Below are 20021 nucleotides of genomic sequence, written 5' to 3'. Positions count from 1 at the left end.
TCTATGTTTAATAAATAAATTAAAAAACATACGTCCGTCGTAAAGAAGTTCTTCACTCTACAAAGTACTACAAATTTAATTAAAAAAACAACTAACGGTACAGAAGGTTATACTAAATTATATGAATTAAAAAATAGTTTAAAATTAACAAAACATAATTTAATTTAATACCTTTATAAATGTTAATCCACACTACAATCATTAAAACTATGTCAGCCATTTTCGCCATTTTAAAACTATTTTCATTTTTTCTTATTCTTAACTTCCTGGTCGGTTTGTGTAATATAAATCAACCGGACAATGAAAATAAACATTTATCGTTGTAAAGCGTTTAAAATATTTTAGTATCCTCAGATAATTGATTTAAGTTTCACATTTTTTTACATTTTAGTTTAATATAAACTTTAAGATATACTTTGCTTAAATTTTAATATTTAACTTATTGATAATTTAAAATTAACACGTTTAGACTTCACACAAAGTAGATATGGTGTGTTCAAAATTCTTCCAAAATATGAATAAAGATTGTTATTAAAAAACTGCCAGTTTGTATCTAATTAGAAACTGCTCTGTAGAGTAAATATGCTGTTAAGTGTATAGACTGTAGGTGATTATGCCAAGCTTAAGGTACACATTTTTTACCCACAAAACATATGATTTTCAGCGTAATTCAACTCCCTCTGCTTGTAACTTTCGTGGTAAAATATTACTTTAATACATATATTGCCAAATGTACATGTATTGTATGAATACTTTTATTTGTTAGCCTCTTACCTTATTTTTATCTCAACATGTTTAGAAGATCTGACATGAAAATACGCCGGTTATATTTGTACGAATTATTTATTTAAACTTGTCTGTTTGTAAGATCATAAAATTTATCTTTAATTAAATAACTGTCCACAACTTCGGAGGTTTTTTTGTATCAGATAATATTCCGAGGCGTTGCAATATTTCTCAGCTCAAACTTTGATCTCAAGTATTTGGTTGATCAGAAACTAGCACAGAAAGGACACTAGCCTTACCAATGAAAGTCCTAGGTTACGACCAATAATTCATTGATGTCATTCGAGATAGAGATCAGAACAAAATCAAGACAATTAACGATTGGTTAAATTCTATTTGAATGGGTAAATTACTAGTGGCTATTTCATCTGAAGGGAACAAATCTACAGTGTAGAAACTTCAACATGTTTTTGACAATATACCAATTATACCTATTTCAGTTTTAGTCTCAAGCAATTATACTTCTGAACTTTTGCTAAGCACCATAGGTTATTTTTTATCATCACCAGTAAAAAACAAATTTGTTTTCAAAATGTTAAAAATTCTGATTTAACAATATTTTGAGATAGTCCCCTGACATAAATCCGTGTAGACTAATCCTTTGTAATTCGTCTAGGTAGCATGGAAAGCGTAAACCCCAATAATTTCATGTTTTCACGTGTCTTTTGTTATACGACGACATTACCGGCTTATTGTCATTCAGTGTCTTACATTTCTTATATTTGTCATTTCGATATGGAGAATGCTAACATTAGACTGCATTTTAGAGAAACAGAGTAATGGAGCACTGTAGGGATGAAGCCTGTAGGTGGGCCACCTTCCGCAAGGTTGGTGCGGCGCTTGGTTTACACCACACTGTAATCACCAGAGCCTGGATACTGGCTACATGGTACACCCGCCAGGACGCATGCTTTAGGTCGGCCCTTTTGAATGGACTATGGTGCTTACACAGTGAACCATGCAACACTGAAGACACGTTCCGTTCACTGAAGAGTCCAGGGTCTACCTAGACCTCAAAGATAGGCGTGCTAGAGTCTGGAAAAAACGAGTTTAACGGTTTCAGAGTGCAAATATTGCTGAGAATTACCGCTACGGTTGTGGGTCAGTTATGACGTTGGGAGGTTTAAGCTGGGATAGGCGAACCGACCTGGTTGTGCTAAATAGAGAAACAGCTGAAAAAGAGAAAAAGTTGTGTTATATGGTGTCATGTATGCAGCTCCTTTCAAAGCAAGACAAAACACAACAATAATGATAATTTGCTTTTATTATCAAACGTATAGCTGCTGCCATTAGGTGTTCAGTGTTGTGCTGTAGTTGTAAAATGTATTATACTTTTTCTGCTTCATTTTGGGATCTTTGAATCAAATACTTAAAGTTTTGAGATGGAATGCCACTTTAGTCGGGGCAAGTGTATGTGGAGTTTTTGCACGATCAATTGTCTTTTATCAACAGACTCAATAAAATATGGTTAACAAGATCAGCAAGGAAATGCGGCGTTCAATGAACGCAACCCCACACGACCCAGCAACAAGAACCAGCGGCCAGTAGCCCAGGAGGAACAAAAGAACAACAGGACAGGGCGCAAGGTTGCTTCAGAGAATTAAAACAATTCCTTTTGCTTTAATAGTTTTCTCGGAACCTCGCTTTTTCAGATATATTTATAGTTTTAATTTAAAAGTATAATTTACTGTTTATGTAAAGATACTGCTCTAAAGTATTGAATAAATTATGCATCTTCATTTCTTTGTCTGTTTACAATTATTTTAAATTAGAAATGCCAATTCGAAAGTTTGCCTCGTGATTTTTGTTCAATTTATCACGATTCAGATGTCAAAATTAAAAAAATGTTTCGATAATGTATTAATTATTATTCCTGATTTTGCTATTGAATCTTCGAAAACAAAAAGTTATTTTCACAAATATGCAAATTTAGTATAGTTTGCTACTTTAAGAATATGCAGATATGTCGATTATTCTGATTATTTGAAAGAAACACGTGTATCTAAAAAATTGATTCCAAAAAGTCATAAATTATCTAATATAATGAACTTACAAACTCATTATATTACTCACAATTATAGCAATTATATATCCATTGCTTGTTCATTTGTGAACAGAAGTTAAGTGTTGAGTTTTGTATGTATCAGAATAGTAAAATAATATTGTTCTTGCTATGTCCACAGCGTTCTTATTGCCAAAGTAGACAGGACGGACTTTCTTTTTTGTTCTATTAAAGAAGGCTTTTGGCTGTTTTTCTGCTTTTTACGCCGATTACAACACTTGGCCATATCTCTGTAGTTGATTCACCATCACGGCTTTCCCGAATAACTAAGCAATATTACTCATTTCACTTCAAGTGACTTACTGTTAATCCTACATGATTTCTGACAAAGCAAATATCATTTTTACGGTGTCTTATTTCGTCCACAATATTTCTATAGTTGCACGCCTCAAAAGGGCGAAATGTAGTACTAAATTTCGTATGTCTTTAATTTTGCTGGTCTATCGAACTCATTTTCTTGAGAACAAGGAAACATATAATAGCGAAATTAGAAGTTTGCCCCGACAATAATATTCTTAATTTTCGTATGTTGTATGTTCCTCACGCGACAATTATCGCTTTGAAGGGTGCTAAGTATCGCATAAGAGACCAGCGAAATTTAAACACGTGATAATTATCGTCTCTAAAAGGCAAAATATAGACTACATTTCGCATGTGTCAAATTTCGCTTGTCTCTAATGCGATAATTAGCGCCCTTCAAAGCGATAACAAGCGCCCTTCATAGCGACAATTATCGTGCGAGGAACACACAACATATGCAAAATAAGACGATAATCATCGAGTTGAAATTGTTAAATTTCACTAGTATAAGTGTTTCTTGTCTATAAAGAGGGCGATAATTATTGCTTGAGAGACTGGCGAAATTTAAAACATGCCAAATTTAGTACTAAATTTTGCCCTTTTAAGGTGATAATTATCGCGTGTTTACTAATAATTATGTCAGGTTGTATTTAAGCGAATTGATTATTTTATATTTACGTACAATATAATTATATACTTTATTTATAATATATTATTTTAAACAGTTAATAACGATGTATGTAACATGAGATACTTGTAATTATAAACCCTCTCTTTATAGTACAAAACAAATAAACATAAAAATTCTCGTAAAACACATATTAGTCGCATATAATAAAATGAAATAATGCAAAAAAGAAAAATATCAAGTTACTGCACATACTATGTGGGTGTGGAGCTCAAAATGCCTTTAAATCCAAATAAAATGTTAATTTGTCAATCCTAGCACATATACTGATCATATATTTCAAAAATAATATAAGCCGTGTTTTAGCTCCACACCCCAAGTGTCTGTGGTTACTGCGCATCAGATTAAATCGCCATTTTAATGTATAGAAAAGATACACAGAATATTTAAGCCATAATATTTGATACACTTTTAAAATCTATTAAAAAACTGTTTGAGGCTAACATATGAAGAGGAACATACATATTTAAGTGGCAATTAACATCTCAACCGATTAAATATGATCATCAGGTGCTCATTTTCAAAAGCTATTAGTTTTATACATTCATCAGCTTTAACTTGTAGAATGTTATATTTTAAGGATGCATTTATTTGTACTTAACTCTATGTTTAATGAATAAATAAAAAACATACGGCTGTCGTATAGAAGCTCTTCACTCTACAAAGTACGAATTTGATAAAAAAAAAAACCTTACGGTACAGAAGGTTATACTAAAATCTATTAATTAAACAATAGCTTAAAATTAACGAAACAATTTAAATCAATACCTTTATAAATGTAAATCCACAATACAATCATTAAAACTATGTCAGCCATTTTCGACATTTTCAAACTATTTTCATATTTCTTATTCTTCACTTCCTGGTCGGTTTGTGTAATATAAGTCAACCGCACAATGAAAATTAAGATTATCGTTGTAAAGCGTGAAAAATGTTTTAGTATCATCAAATAATATATTTAAGTTTCACCTTTTTCTTACTATTTTTCCTTATGTTATTTCAAGAAAAGAATTAATAATATTTGCAGTACTTTTTTACATTTTAGTTAAAATTAAACTTTAAGATATACTTTGCTTAAATTTTAATATTAATTGTATTGATAATTTAAAGTAAACATGTTTAGACTTCACACAAAGTAGATATGGTGTGTTCAAAATTCTTCCAAAACATGGTTAAAGATTGTCATTAAAAAACTGCTTGTGTTTCTAAGAAATGACCAACTTTACTTCTCCCGTAGTGATCGAAGCATCCCATGCATAGTTATACATTATTTCATTAAAATTATAAATATTCAGTTAAAATTTAAATAGGTTTCAAAAAAGATATTTGTTATTAAATTATCTTACTCAGGGATGAGCATAGAATATACTGAAGTTTGGGCGCTACTTTATTGTTTCTATATCATAAAACATTTTCTCAATATTTTGTATCTAAATGGTTATGGAAAATTAGAAACTGCTCTTAAGAGTAAATATGTTGTTAAGTGTATAGACTGTAAGTGAGTATGCCAATCCTAAGGTACAATTTTTTTTTTCAACCACAACACATATAATTTTCAGCGTACGCAAAAATTCAACTCACTCTGTTATTAACTTTTGTGGTAAAATATTAATTTAATACATATATTGTCAAATGTATGCTATGAATACTCTTATTTGTTAGCCTCTTAGCTTATTTTTTATTTCAACATGTTACATGTTAGAAGATCTGACATGATAATACCCCGGTAATATTTGTGCGAAATATTTGTTCAAACTTGTTTGTTTGTAAGATTATAAAACTTATCTTTAGTTACATTACTGTCCACAACTTCGGAGGATTCTTTATATCAGATAATATTCCGAGGCTATGCAATATTTCTCAGCTCAAACTTTGATCTCAAGTATTTGGTTGATCAGAAACTAGCGCAGAAAGGACACTAACCTTACCAATGAAAGTCCCACGATCCGACCAATGACTCATGAATGTCATTCGAGATAGAGATCAGAACAAAATCAAGGCAATTACCGATTGGTTAAATTCTATTTGAATGAGTAAATTACTAATGGCTATTTCATCTATAAGGGAACAAATCTACGGTGCAGAAACTTCAACATGTTTTTGACAACATACCAAATATACCTATTTCAGTTTTAGTTTCAAGCAATTATACTTCTCAACTTTTGCTTAGCACCATAGGTTATTTTATACTAATAAAAATGTGCCTACTATAGACCAGTCCTATTGTCAATTCAAAAGGGATAACAGATATAGAATATGAATTCTTTATAGACAAACATCCCTTAAACTGTTTTTGGGACTAAAAAAGACTTTCTTTATGTACCACCTTGAACACACATTTCACAAGATTTCAATTTTAAAATCTTCCTGAACATTAATTCAAAAAGTAAAATTATCAAAATGACAACAGAATAATTTATCTATGATGTTTGAATCATTACAAAGAAAAAATATTCAATGAATTAATCATGTGTGGTAAATTGTCTACCAGTAAATGACCAAAAGGATTAGAAAACAGATTAAAAAATATTATTAATCATAATAACTATATGATACCCTGAATAAACATAATCCACAGGAGAACACAACTAACACATCTTTTAAGAAACATTTTAAAATAAAGAAGACGTTTCAGTTATACAGCGACTGACTTCTTCCTTGTTACACGATTCAGTAACAAACAAGCTATAAAATGATGTTCAATAAACCACTTCTCTAACGACTTAAGAACGTAGGATTGTCTAATGGTTTATGACAACTGAAAATTATGCAACAAACTGGTATGTTCGAAATGGTATAACATAATTTACGAAGGGTATCAATACTTTTTAAAACATTGATTACAAAATCCATAACAAAATTATTGACAAAATTACTTTTTATCGTTAGACCTTTCTTTCTCACTTGTTCATAAATCTCGTTAAAAAACAAGTACTCACAGTTTATTAATGTTATTGAGCCCTCGCAAATGTGACATTACTATTACAACTATTATATATGTTTGATGACTGTAGTATATTTTTCGATTTTATTACGAACTATACAACAGATTTAAGGTCATTTATAAAAACAGCACGGAGACAAATACTTGATTCTGCGACAATATAATTATTTCTAATTATATATTGATTTTATAAAAAAGAAATGTAAATACATTCAGACTGCGACGAAGTGAAAAATAACATTGATATACCATATAGTGAAGCAAGGATGAATATGTGTAAATAACAGAAAATATATATGTTTTATTTTTTGGTTTTTTTTTTCGCATGCTGATTTATCTTTTATTCTCATACACTATAGTTTTGTTTTGTATACATTGCACATAAACATATGCGACAAGCCGAAAGTGATCTCGAACAAAAAACATTATCTAAATGTGCATAAAAACAAGGAAGGTATAGAAATAATAAATCATTTCTACAAGGTAATAACCTCTCAAACTTCTCAATTTGAATTAGTTAACTGTTCATTCAAACTTTATTGAGTATACTTTGCTTAAAACTATTCCCTTCTTTTCTATACCACCGGAAGTTAAATTTATGATATTTGTCTGTGTTAACAATGATTATCTTTATCACACGACACATAATACAATTGATATCCTACAGTGTACCATTTTATCTTATATTGATGCAGAGGTCATATGATTCCCTGCGGTCTGGAGACCGCAGGGTATTGGTACGCGTTTAACTTTTGAGGCATGGAGGAGCACGTGACCTGTTTTCGGTACATGGAGGAGCATGTGATCTGTAAACCGTACATGATTGGTTAATTGACCTTTTCGAAAACCTGGCTAAATACCGTTTGCCGGTACGTTACGGATAATCCTCAAGGGAATCAGTCAGAATTACACCTAATTAAGAACAAAAAAAACTATTACGTGATATTTTTAATTTTCTATAACTATTTTACCCTTTAAGGTGGAAAAACTTGAATGATGTGTTTGAAAATTATCAATGTTTCTTTAATATGTATCTCAAAATGTTACAAACAATAAATTGTTTATACTGAAAATCTACAAAATTAAAATATTCGTAGTGGCATCTGCCATAATAAATAGAGATATTTTCTGCGAAGACTTGTGTGTTTACTTTATTTTATATTTTTTTGCTCGGAATTATTCATAAAATGGTAGGCCTATTTAATCATTTTCTTAAAAAGAAATAATTGTTTTATGTTCGACCTTCTTCGGTCATCAACGGTCACCAGTTTCCAAAGACCTTCTTCTACATTGATCGATTATTGTCAACTATATTCCTGATACCAACGTTTATTTACCCCCCCCCCCCCCAAAAAAAAAAAAAACAATGTTGAAAATAGTTAAATGAAATATCTTTATATCATTAATATGTTCCCCGCAGGAAACCATTTTACTTGTTATTAAACTTGCACGTATAAAAGTTATCAATAAGGACAAACGTGATTCGAAACATCTCATCTATATTTATTGGTACTGAATTTAATAAACGAGTTACCGTTTTCTTAAACATAATAAATGAACATAGTATTTATTACACGAAAGGTAAAGTATTTTTGTTTTACTTTTTTAAACATAGTAAACGGTAAGGCGCATTCTATCTAAGAAACAAATAAATGTTTACTTCTTTGGAAAGGGCAAACATAATTTTATGCTGTTTAAATACTGGCTTTAGAGTTTTTCAGATGATTGTTACTCGGAGAAAGTAGCTTTAAATTTGAAAGTAAAAATGTAAACAAAGTCGTAGTTTGACTCCTACACAAAATACTAATATGCTATAAATGTATAAATGTACCGATTACCCATCGCCCCCCCCCCCCTCCAAAAAAAAAAAAAAAGCAATACAAAAAAAAACAAACAAAAAAAGATTAAAAAAACAAAACAAAACAAAAAACACACAACAACAACATCAACAGATGAAAAAGAGCTTTCAGATGATAATTAACTAATGAGTATTTGTTTGGATACTAGAAAGGACAAGAAAATTGAAAAGCTTTTGAGAATTAATCATAAAAGCATTTCTGAGCACAATGGACTTTTAAGTAATATCTATATATATTTTCATAGTGGACGATAATATCTTCCTAACATTCCTCATTTTGATATTAATCTTTCTCGTCAGTTTATTTTTTCCTGTTTGCTAAAATTCAATCGTATCAGGAAGTTATTAAGTAAATGGACACGCTTCAATGTTACTTTGTAATATGTCGTTCATACAACATTATACAATAAACGAAAATAAATAGATATGAACGTGTTTCCTTGACTTATTCAGCCTAAATGTTAACAATTTGAGGCATTTTGCAAGCAAAAGTCAGATTTATTGACGAAAACCTGTTCAAACGACTGCCATGAAACAAACATTTTCACTCGATTACTCGCAACTCGTGATAATTAAAACCTGAACTGACTATAGTTAAATAATATACCTGGTTGATAACCAATATATACTGCTATGTGGATCGTGGGTACGAGTACCTTTCAGAATTACCAATATGTTTTATAACGCATGTTAAATGTCATTGCTGACTAAGTTTGGGAAAGAGATCATTTGATATTTCATTTAAGGTAGCGCACGACTTTCCAACCGAAATTTTACAACATTTCAGACCTTAATGACTTTTGTATGCTAACAAGAAGATATGTATACTTTACTGCAATGCAGTTCAAACAAGGAAAAATATTAACATCATAACACTTGTTGACATATGATCCGAATAGTTTGCCTAAAATGTTATTGCTTGTATATAAAAAGAAATATAAACTGAATTAAAGGTGTAAAATAGATACCACCACAATCGTTTAACTATAGATTACAACAAACAATAACTTAATTATGCCCTACCGGAAAGAGTGGGCTAAAATATATACCTTCTTCCTTCCTATATTAAGGCCGTAGTGCAACTTAATTGTATTTGATATTCAATTTGATTAAAACTTGAAATGTTAAAAGGTGGCAACTAAGAACAAGCCATAACTCTTCTCTGTTTTGTTTTGTAATATCCCCTATATCATTATATTCCAAATAATCTCTTGTCCGAAAATTAAATGTGATTTACTTTCAGCATGAAATATATGTAACTATTATCTAGGAAAAATACCGTTATCTATAAGCATGCATCAATATATACTTTACATTGTCTCCCATTAAACAATTGCCAAAAAATAGTTCTTAATTCATTTATCTAAAGTAGGATTCCAGGCCATACAAGTTGTTGACTTTAAACCTAATTAAAACGTATATATGAGAGTACTAATGGCCAATAAAAATGACTAACTTAGGCCGGTACTCTTTCCTATTATCTCTCTTTCTTTAATTCTCTTAGCTTGCCCTATATGTCCTTAGCATAACTCGAGACTAAACTCGAAAATTATACATAGATGCCCACTAGAAAATATAAATTGACAAAGAACCATAATTCAGAAGAGTCAGGTGTTTTGCTTTATTGTCAAATTCATTTTGTTTTTCGTCTGCATTTCAACTAAGACTTTACAAGAGATTGTAACAAGACGGATCGCTAAACAATGAGTTATATCGTCTGTTCTTTTGATGGTCATGTCATCATGCTATACAAATTTCTGTAATAAAAGACCGGCATTATTTCTTAGGAAATAGCATTAGGCAATTACTTTCGTTTTACTTCATCATATGTTGTATACTCTGGTATTGTTTCATAATTTTGAATACAAAGCATGTTAAATTCATGAAACTATAAAAGTAAAAAGAGAAACAGAACTGGCACAAAAATCAAATGCATAAAAAATATATATGTATATGTATTAAAAGCATATTATCCGTCATTGAGACAGGCATGCGATTAAAATATTTGTTTGTTTGCATAATGTCTTTTATGTTATTGATAACAATGTGTGCTTGTATAATTGTAAGTTAACGTCCTGAAGTTTGGTTTGTATGATTGTAAACGTCTTGAAAATCCTGAGCATCCGGAGATGTAATTGTATGATTGTACGTATCTTCAACATCCTGAAGATGTTTTCCGAGACTTTTTCTGCAGTTTGCATATTCATCATATTGTGTTACACCATAAACATGATCTGTTCTGACATTTTTCAATAATTGTTCACCTTCATATAAATGATTGTAAGGATCGTCATCTGTTTCCTCCATCGTTTCATTTGCAAAGGATTTATCCTTTTCACCATGCTTGGGCTTTAGCTTCATAGCTGCTTTCTCTGCTGTATCGTATGTATTGTCAAAGTTACCACCTAGTTTTACACTTGACGTCAATGTATTATACACATTTACTTCAACTTGACATGAATTTGAATCCGCAATTTCATAAGTTGTACTATAATCAGTTTCAGTCTTTTCAAGAATAAAGTTATCATGTGGACGATGTCCGCTATTTTCCAGGACATCATCTTCTGATACAATGGCTGTTTGCGGAATAACTTCGCCAACCTTTCCCTTGTGACATTCAAGAGGTATTGTGTTGGAGTTGTTAACTATGAATGTATTCATTGTGCTTTTTGAAGATTGGTCATGCAGTGCTTTTTTGCAACATAAAGACGGCACCTTCCCTCTGAAGGACAAATCATATGTCATTATTCATTTTCCACATATAATGGACTCATCTTGCTTAGAATAATCAAATTACTGAAATTAATCGATAAACCATTATATTATCATATTTATAATGTTTTCGGCTCTTAGAACAGTTTCTTCGTTTTGTATTGAGTAATAAAATCGGAATTAAATGTGATTTTTGTAGATATACGATATTATGTTATTCAAGTTTAGGATGAGGGAGGCTAAAAAGTTTTAAAGTACCACATTAAATACCGTATTTCGGTATATACTTGACAATGCGCTTAAATGATTAAAATTAATGCTTAATTCTCGCCTCTTCACCTTCAAACCGATTTATTTACAAAAGAAAGAATCGGCGAAAAAGGCGATTTAAAACTATAGTGAATATAGTCCACATAAGAAAATGTTGTTTTTTTTTTGTTCAAAAAGACAAAAGAGAAAATAAGAATCCCTTAAGAAAGCCAAACACGTCAAAATTGAAAATGTTGCAGGCTCGGTTTGATTGAGCCTGTTCATGGACGGTACTGTCAATTGCAAACTACCGTCCACACCCCCTAGCACCGGCTTAAGCAGAATTCAACAATTAAAAATGAAATGGCAAAATTTTGAATTTAGAAACATCCGCAGATGTGTTCATATGGCGGTTATCATGCCATTCCATGAAAAGCGGCATATGGTCCCCAAGTAATAAATAGCGTGTGCCCGTAACGAGAAAACAATGGGCGGAACTAAATAAAATGGAATTTTGAATTGGGATCAGAGGTTATGAAGCCTGCGTATCACAGATAAGACGTCAAAAGACAAGTTAAAAAGCATGCAACATATCCTAAGGGTGATTAAACATTATTCAAGTAGGAACATTGGAACACACATTTAAATATCATGTGTTTTTTGTTGTCGTTTTATTAAAAAAGAAAAAGAACTCCCATTAAACACTTAATTTTAAGACATGTAATGAATATTGTTATGTTATAAGCGCAATGTATTCAAAATCGAGAATCGTTTATAAAAATGCATTTGATCATCGCGAATAATTAATAACATGATACAATGCCATGTTTGCAATGAACTTTATCCATATGAATGAAAACTTATTTGCATATATAACTAAAATGCATACTATCAAGGATCAAATGAAGATAGTTTTAAATTGGTACCTTCTTATTATTATAAATCCTACAACAATAGTTACAACGGTAATGAAGATGGCTACGGAAACACCTACAGCGATGCCAATATCTGTGGCTGAAAGACATCATAGATTCGATAACTAAAAAAACTACAAGGTACGTGTTTTTTGGCAACAGCTGAATAAATATGAATGCGTCTAACAATTAAAAATCAAGAATAGAAATTGTCTTCTAAAACATACCTATTGTTGCACTAACTTGGTCTGTTTTTGTTTGTTTAGATTTATCATCACCTGGCCTTTTTGCTGATTCTGCAGTAAAATTATCACTTGTCATTGTTGTTAGTTTTTCGCTTGTTGTTTTACAAGTTATTGTTTGTGTTGTATTATATAAAAGAGGTTTGATATGATGTGATAGTAACAATTTGTATTTACATATTTATTTAGAATTGAACAAATTTATTTATCAGCTTATGTCATGATTGGTAGTACCAATATCTAAGAATTGTTAACTATTGAAACACGAAACGAAAATAAAATTTCAGAAATTGCATTATATTATTGAAAGCTATTCAATCTGAGGATATATATTTCCGTTGTGCAGATATAACCTTATAAATGTAACAAAATCATTTAGGTGATTTTTATAGTAGCTTAAAAAGCACATTAACTTTACCATTTTTACAAAGTGTGAATCTTTGGATTTTGTTTTCTTTATCAAATTTTAATAATACAATGTCATTTGTCTCGTTTCTTTGAAGGTAGCCAAACTGTTTCAACTCCATATACGGAGCTTCGTGATCTATTCACAGAAAAAAGAAATGTATAATTATTTGTCATATAAAAGATGTTTCTGTAATGAATACTACATATATATCAAATGTCTTAAATTCATTCATGCCTTTTAACCCTTTTCCTCATATAGACGTGTTTTGACGGATTTTCCACCCCCACCGCCTTTTTGAGGCCTCAAACAGCGAAACAATGTCCTTTAGGCCCCAAACACTGTTTTTCGTTTGAGAAAAGTTGATTAAATAAGTGGCCACTTTATCGGCACCGCCCCCCTCAAAAAGGTACATCAGGGGGTTGCCAGAATGGTGATGTGTCCCCTTCTGTTTCATGGGTTTGAAGGGGGCGGCGCCCCCCTCAATGCCAAGAACATTTTGGAGATGTAACAGGCTAAAAATGACCTCAGGTCGATCTTACAGTAACATAACGCTGAAATACTTTTACACTATCTCAATCCATCTAGAAATTGCAGCACATAGAAATCAGATTTGATGGGGAAAAAGCAAAATAGTGATTTTTGGCAATTTTGAGACGCCGTTGCCAATGCTACAGTAAATTTAAGATTAAGCATGCTGTTACAGGGACCATGTTCCGGTCAACATTTGTGCCATGTCTCATTAGTATTGAAGCATTTTTCATAGTTTCATAGCAGTTTGAACTTGTAACAGTAGGCTTTTCAATAAAAACGGCCTTTTTTCACAATATTCTCATGAAGGAAAGGGTTAAAACATATGCATATATACATACTATATACTAGTTTATTGTTAATTCTTATTTTCTGTATCAGCGTGTGTTAAAATTAATGCCTTTAAAATGATTCTCAATATTTTTTCCTTAAACATAAAACATTAATTACACACCGCTTCTGTAAATAACGTCACTTGAAATGACACCAGCCCATGATTTCCCAAGGTTAGTTCCTCTTTCAAGATGTTCCAGGTCTTTGACTGATGTTGGTAATTTCGACAATTTAAAACATTCGTTCATTGATGGTCTCCACCACTTCTTTTTTATGTTTCCATTTTCCTTATATATTTCAATAATATACGTATCATCTGGCAAAAAAAGTGTATATCTTTAAAACAATTTGAAAATGGTTCACAAATACGAAATGCATACATTTCCGTAAAACTTTTGACGTAATAAAAGAACAAGCATTATAATATAATCAATTAATTCATAAAGTTATTCACTTTAATTTTACTGTAAATATTTGTATTGTGTATGTATTTAGATATTTAACTATCCTTTATAAGTATAAATATGCTTTCATTTTGTTTCTCACTAAATCTACATATGATCTGATTTCCTGATCCGCAGTTTTCCCACATCCATGTGGACGTATAATTTTTGAACTCATATTGAAGACACCTCCCACTTCCACTGAAAAGATTTGCTGAAAAAAGTTTTAAGAAACAATGCAATTTTCTATGAAAGAACTACATTAGGAACATCTGTATTATACCTATCGGTATAATGTTTACATGATTTTCGTAATGTGTTAAGATTTTATGACCACGAAACTTTATGCACAATCATTAAGGCAGAAATTAAGACTTTGGTTCTACTTGATTGACATTGTCTGATACGTCCAATGATAAATGTATATGTATAAGTCATTTTTATTCTTAATTTCAATTGTATCATAGTTTGAGGACCTTTCTGTTGAAAATGTGCCAGTGTTAAATCGTATACATATACATGCATAGTGCGTTAACTGGAGTGCAGGAATCAGTTACCCGCACCCAAGAGCATGCCCATTGGCTCATATTTGCTGGGGTTTACTTATTGTGACGGAAGAGAAAGGGAAAGCGACAGAAATATCATATTCAGATGCTCGATCATTGGTTACTTTTTCCCGAGGTTTCATATTGTGACAACAGGGAACGTGTTTTTATGTTTAACTATGATACAAAAGAGAAAGAACATCAAAACACTCGACAACCTGATTAATACTCGGGGGCTTTGTCCCCTCGTATAAATCAGATAGCCTCATGTTTCGATGCTCTTTATCTTACATAATGTTTATGTATGAGTTATATACAATTGTTCAACTTAAGATGTAGATATCTCACCGTACGAGTAAATAGTGTAAATTGAAATGTAATTGTTGCTGCCGCAAGCAATATTCATTTGCGTTTTACAACCCTGGGTACATAAGTGATATGTCCTGTCTGATGGAATAGTGTTGTTAAAGCAGTAACACTGAAAGGCAAAGAAATATCGTAATAACACAATTTTGTCTGTTGTATACTATATAAGCATGACGTTGGAAAATATTCATTCGGGACATATTTTGTACCTATGCATTTATTCGAGAATGATGTTACACACACTCGGTATATTCAATGAACTATACAAATTTTCTAAAATACGCCCTATTTTCATTGTTACTTGCTTAAAATAGAGAAGGCAAGAATCCCTAAAGAAAGTCCAACACAAAATAATTGAAAATGTTGCAGGCTCAGTTTGATTGAGCCTGTTCATGGACCTTACAAAGTGCAAATTACCGTCTACGCTCACGAGCACTGGCTTGAGCAGAATTCAACATTTAAAATGAATTGGTACAATTTTGAATTTTGAAACATCCGCAGTGGTTGCGGTTATCATGGAACCTTCAATGTGACACGTTAGTGCCATTCCATGAAAAGCGGCATATGGTCCCCAAGTAAAAAATGCGTGTGCCCTAAACGAGAAAACAATGGGCGGAACTAAATAAATGAAGCCTGCATAATAATACGTAAAAAGACAAATTTAAAAAGCAGGCAACATATCCTAAGGGTGATTCAACAGTAATCAAGTGAGGAATACTGGAACCACCCAACAAGAAAAAAAAAAAAAAAGAAATACTTAAATTACCACAAGCACAGCAATTATGTCGTGCTGAACGATCTTTAAAGATCAGAAATATAACATCTCTGATTGAATGTACGGGCGACTGTTTACAAAGTTATTACAAAGCTTAAAAAATGAACTGCTCTGAGCCATTTTTTTTTTCTTTTATGCTTCTACAAATATAGTTTTATTATAAAAGCGATCAAATGTATTTCAATTCTACAGTTAACCTACTATTATCTAAAGTAATAAATATGATTTTTTTTAAAATCATAAATAAAACTTCTTGAGCCGCGATAAAAAGCAAGGCTTACTTTTGACTCACTGACACCAATCGAATATGTCATGTTGCATGCAGAGTAACACAAACCCGGAGTGTTGTATTCAAACTCGGCAATTGCAGCCATATTTTCCTTTTTTATACAACCTGGAATTTTACAAAATAATTTTACAGTTTAAGGCATTTCACAAAAAAGTATCTAAGCACTATCATCCTGTAAAAACCCGGTTTTCCGTACTTTTGAAAATGACGTAATTAATAAAAAATAAAGAAACTGTACTATGATAGATTATTCACAGTAACCCTAAAAATAACCGAGGACTGTTCAATTCAACAACTCGGCATAGACCCTTACATGATCCTAATCTGTCTCATTTGTTGATATATATGACTTTCATTTTTTTATTTTCTTCATTTAATTTTAACATAAACATAAAGTTAACATAGATTTTATTGTAATTAATTCCTTTTAATATTTACCAACATAATGGAAGGCTGTAGCTGCTAGATAATATCCTACCCACACAGCTTCGTGTCCAATAATACTAGCATTCACGGCTATGGGTAGATCCTTCCCCGTTCCCTTGAACATGATTGTAGGCGTTTCAATTGAGCAATTGTTAGTTGCATTTCGCCAATAAGTTTTGTATGGTGTTATAAATGCAGCTCCTATTATTTTGCAAGGCAAGTGTTTTATTATAATCAGCAAAGCATGACAAAATATAAATATTAACAATGGTGATACAAATTTGATTTAATAATGTATAACTAATACTAATACCAATAGTTGTTAAGTGTAATGTAGAACTGTTTTAAATGTATTACAATTATATCTTCTGTTTTTTTTAGGATCTGGATCTTTAAATCACATACTATATGTTTTTAGACGGGATATTGCTTATGTCGGTGCAAGAGGGCGTATTTCAAACATTTATTTTTTATTTAATTGTTTTCACGGGACTTCGATTTTCACATATTTTACTTGTTGATAAAGTATAATTCACGGTTTTATTTTGTGGAGATAATGACCTTTACATACTGAGTAGTTATGTATAATCACTTATTTATTATAAATGTTAAATGAAAGATGACGAGTGGAAATTTGTCAAGTGGTAGCATTCACGGCTATGGGTAGATCCTTCCCCGTTCCCTTGAACATGATTGTAGGCGTTTCAATTGTGCAATTGTTAGTTGCATTTCGCCAATAAGTTTTGTATGGTGTTATAAATGCAGCTCCTATTATTTTGCAAGGCAAGTGTTTTATTATAATCGGCAAAGCATGACAAAATATAAATATTAACAATGGTGATAAAACTTTGATTTAATAATGTATAACTAATACCAATAGTTGTTAAGTGTAATGCAGAACTGTTTTAAATGTATTATAATTATATCTTCTGTTTTTTTAGGATCTTTAAATCACATACTATATGTTTTTAGACGGGATATTGCTTATGTCGGTGCTAGAGGGCGTATTTCAAACATTTTTTTTTTATTTAATTGTTTTCACGGGACTTCGATTTTCACATATTTTACTTGTTGATAAAGTATAATTCACGGTTTTATTTTGTGGAGATAATGACCTTTACATACTGAGTAGTTATGTATAATCACTTATTTATTATAAAGGTTAAATGAAAGATGACGAGTGGAAATTTGTCAAGTGGTTCTTGTTCACGTGATCACAATACAGAGATCAGTCTGTTTTTCCTTATCAAAACAGAAGTAATATGTCGCAATTTTGATGTGATTTTACTTGTTTAAAGAATGAGCACTACTGACAGATATGCCGATTATTTTGAAGTAAACACGTGTTTTGGATTAATTCCAAAAGTCATGGATATAAGTATCTAATACTTACAAAACCATTATATAATTTCTAGTTTTAGCTATTTAATTGATATTTTGTTTCTTTGTTGTTGTTTTTTTCGTTTGTAAATATAAATTAATGTTGGGTTCTGTATTCAATAGAACAGTAAAATAATATTGTTTTAATTATGTCCATAACTCTCTTATTGCTGAAGTAGACAGGACAGATTTTCTCTTTTGTTCTGTTCAAGAAGGGCTTTGGCTGCTTTTCTGCTTTTTACACGGATTATAGCATATTTAGTCTATCTCGACTGTTGGTCCTCATATACGTCTATCCCGGATAACTAACCAGTATTTTCCTAATTTCACTGCAAGTGACTTTCTACTTATCCTTCATGATTTCTGCAGTGAAAGATAGTCACGGTTATCAATTGTTACGGAGACATTTCGCCTAGATTGAGCCAACCTGTCATAAGTACCAATGCGATGCTATACAGAATGAGCCAAGAGAGCGAACCGAGAATGATGTTATAAATCTTTTTTGAAAGACATTTTCTACAGTTGTAAGAAAATTTAATCCTTTCATAGCATTTCTAAATTTTTTGAATCATAAGCATAATTTAATGGCGAATTCAAAAATAAAAAATGTATGTTGATGTGTAAGATTGTTGTTAGTTTGGCAGTTTCAATGGTAACCGTATATCTCAAAAATGTCAAAAACACTGTGTATTAAAAATAAAACAATTTTCAAGACAGCCTAATACACACAACACGCATATTTTTATACAAAGGTTAACTTTATCTAATGATAATGTACGATACAAATGATACTTACTAACAAATTTCTTTAAAAGGTGACTTGTTCGTGCTTCTTAACCTTTTACCTCATGTAAGTGTGTTTTGACGGCTTTTTGCCCCCCTTTTGAGGCCTCAAACAGTGAAAAATGCCCTATTTAGGCCCTAAACACAGTTTTTTTGTTTGAGAAATGTTTTTTTAAAAAAGTGATCACTTTTTCGGCGCCGCCCACCCAACATAAAGGTAAATCAGGGGGTTGCCAGAAAGGGGATGTGCCTCCTGCTGTTTGGGGGGGGTGAAGGAAAGCGGCAGCCCCTCTCATAGCCAAGAACATTTTGGAGATGTGAGATGAGATTAGGTGTAAGGCCACTTGTTAACATGAAAAAACAAGATATTGGGTAATTCCAAGGTTTTTCATCATTTTTGTTAGCCTTTTACCTCACATAAGCGTGTTTTGACGACTTTTTGTCACCCCCCCCCCCTTTTGAGGCACAGTGAAAAAATACCATATTTAGGCCCCAAACAACGTTTTTCATTTAAGAAATGTTATTCAAAAAAGTGATCTTTCTTTCGGCACCGCCCACCCATCATAAAGGTACATCAAGGGGCTGCCCCTTGCTTGGGGGTTTGAAGGGGCGGCATCCACCCAACCCCTCATCACCAAGAAGATTTTGGACATGTGACAAACTAAAAATAGCATCAGGTTGATCTTATGGTAACATGTAACCAGCGCTGAAAAGCCTTACTCTATCTCAATCCATTGAGAAGTTGCAGCACTTTGAAATCAGTTGTGATATAAAAAAACAATGGAAAATAGTGATTATTGGCAATTTTGAGACATCCCCGTCGCCATGGTAACAGGAATTTAAAATTAAGCATGCTGGTACAGAGGCTATGGTCCAGTTAACATTTGTGTTAAGTTTCATTAGTATTGAAGCATTTTTCATAGTTTCATAGCAGTTTGAACTTGTTACATGAGGCTTTTCAATGATAACGGCCATTTTTCACTATATGC

The 20021-nt window shown here is 31.7% G+C and overlaps 1 protein-coding gene across 1 annotated transcript; it reads right to left on the bottom strand.

The window, feature by feature from the left end:
• Positions 1-10236: 10236 nt before the first annotated feature.
• LOC132757310 (uncharacterized) lies at positions 10237-17107 on the bottom strand. Its single transcript, XM_060748558.1, has 9 exons — positions 16882-17107; positions 16436-16548; positions 15362-15491; positions 14572-14682; positions 14147-14341; positions 13174-13299; positions 12741-12809; positions 12526-12613; positions 10237-11360 (listed from the first exon to the last, which is right to left on the bottom strand). Exons 1-9 carry the CDS (start codon positions 16991-16993, stop codon positions 10706-10708), a joined length of 1599 nt encoding a protein of 532 aa, XP_060604541.1. The 5' UTR covers positions 16994-17107; the 3' UTR covers positions 10237-10705.
• Between the last annotated feature and the right edge of the window lie 2914 nt (positions 17108-20021).

The sequence above is a fragment of the Ruditapes philippinarum genome, unplaced genomic scaffold, assembly GCF_026571515.1.
Source record: "Ruditapes philippinarum isolate M1 unplaced genomic scaffold, ASM2657151v2 ctg10363_1_1_1_1, whole genome shotgun sequence".
Taxonomy (NCBI): domain Eukaryota; kingdom Metazoa; phylum Mollusca; class Bivalvia; order Venerida; family Veneridae; genus Ruditapes; species Ruditapes philippinarum.
Note: the sequence above shows the minus strand (reverse complement) of the source record. Positions and strands in the feature narration are given on the sequence as shown.

Excerpts from the sequence above, each read along its gene's own strand:
- LOC132757310 (XM_060748558.1), bottom strand. The coding sequence starts at position 16,993 with ATGTTCAAGGGAACGGGGAAGGATCTACCCATAGCCGTGAATGCTAGT. Across the intron at positions 14,683-15,361 it reads TTACACTATTTACTCGTACG|CAAATCTTTTCAGTGGAAGT; the intron begins GTGAGATATCTA and ends AACTTTTTTCAG. Across the intron at positions 13,300-14,146 it reads TGACGTTATTTACAGAAGCG|ATCACGAAGCTCCGTATATG; the intron begins GTGTGTAATTAA and ends TTCTGTGAATAG.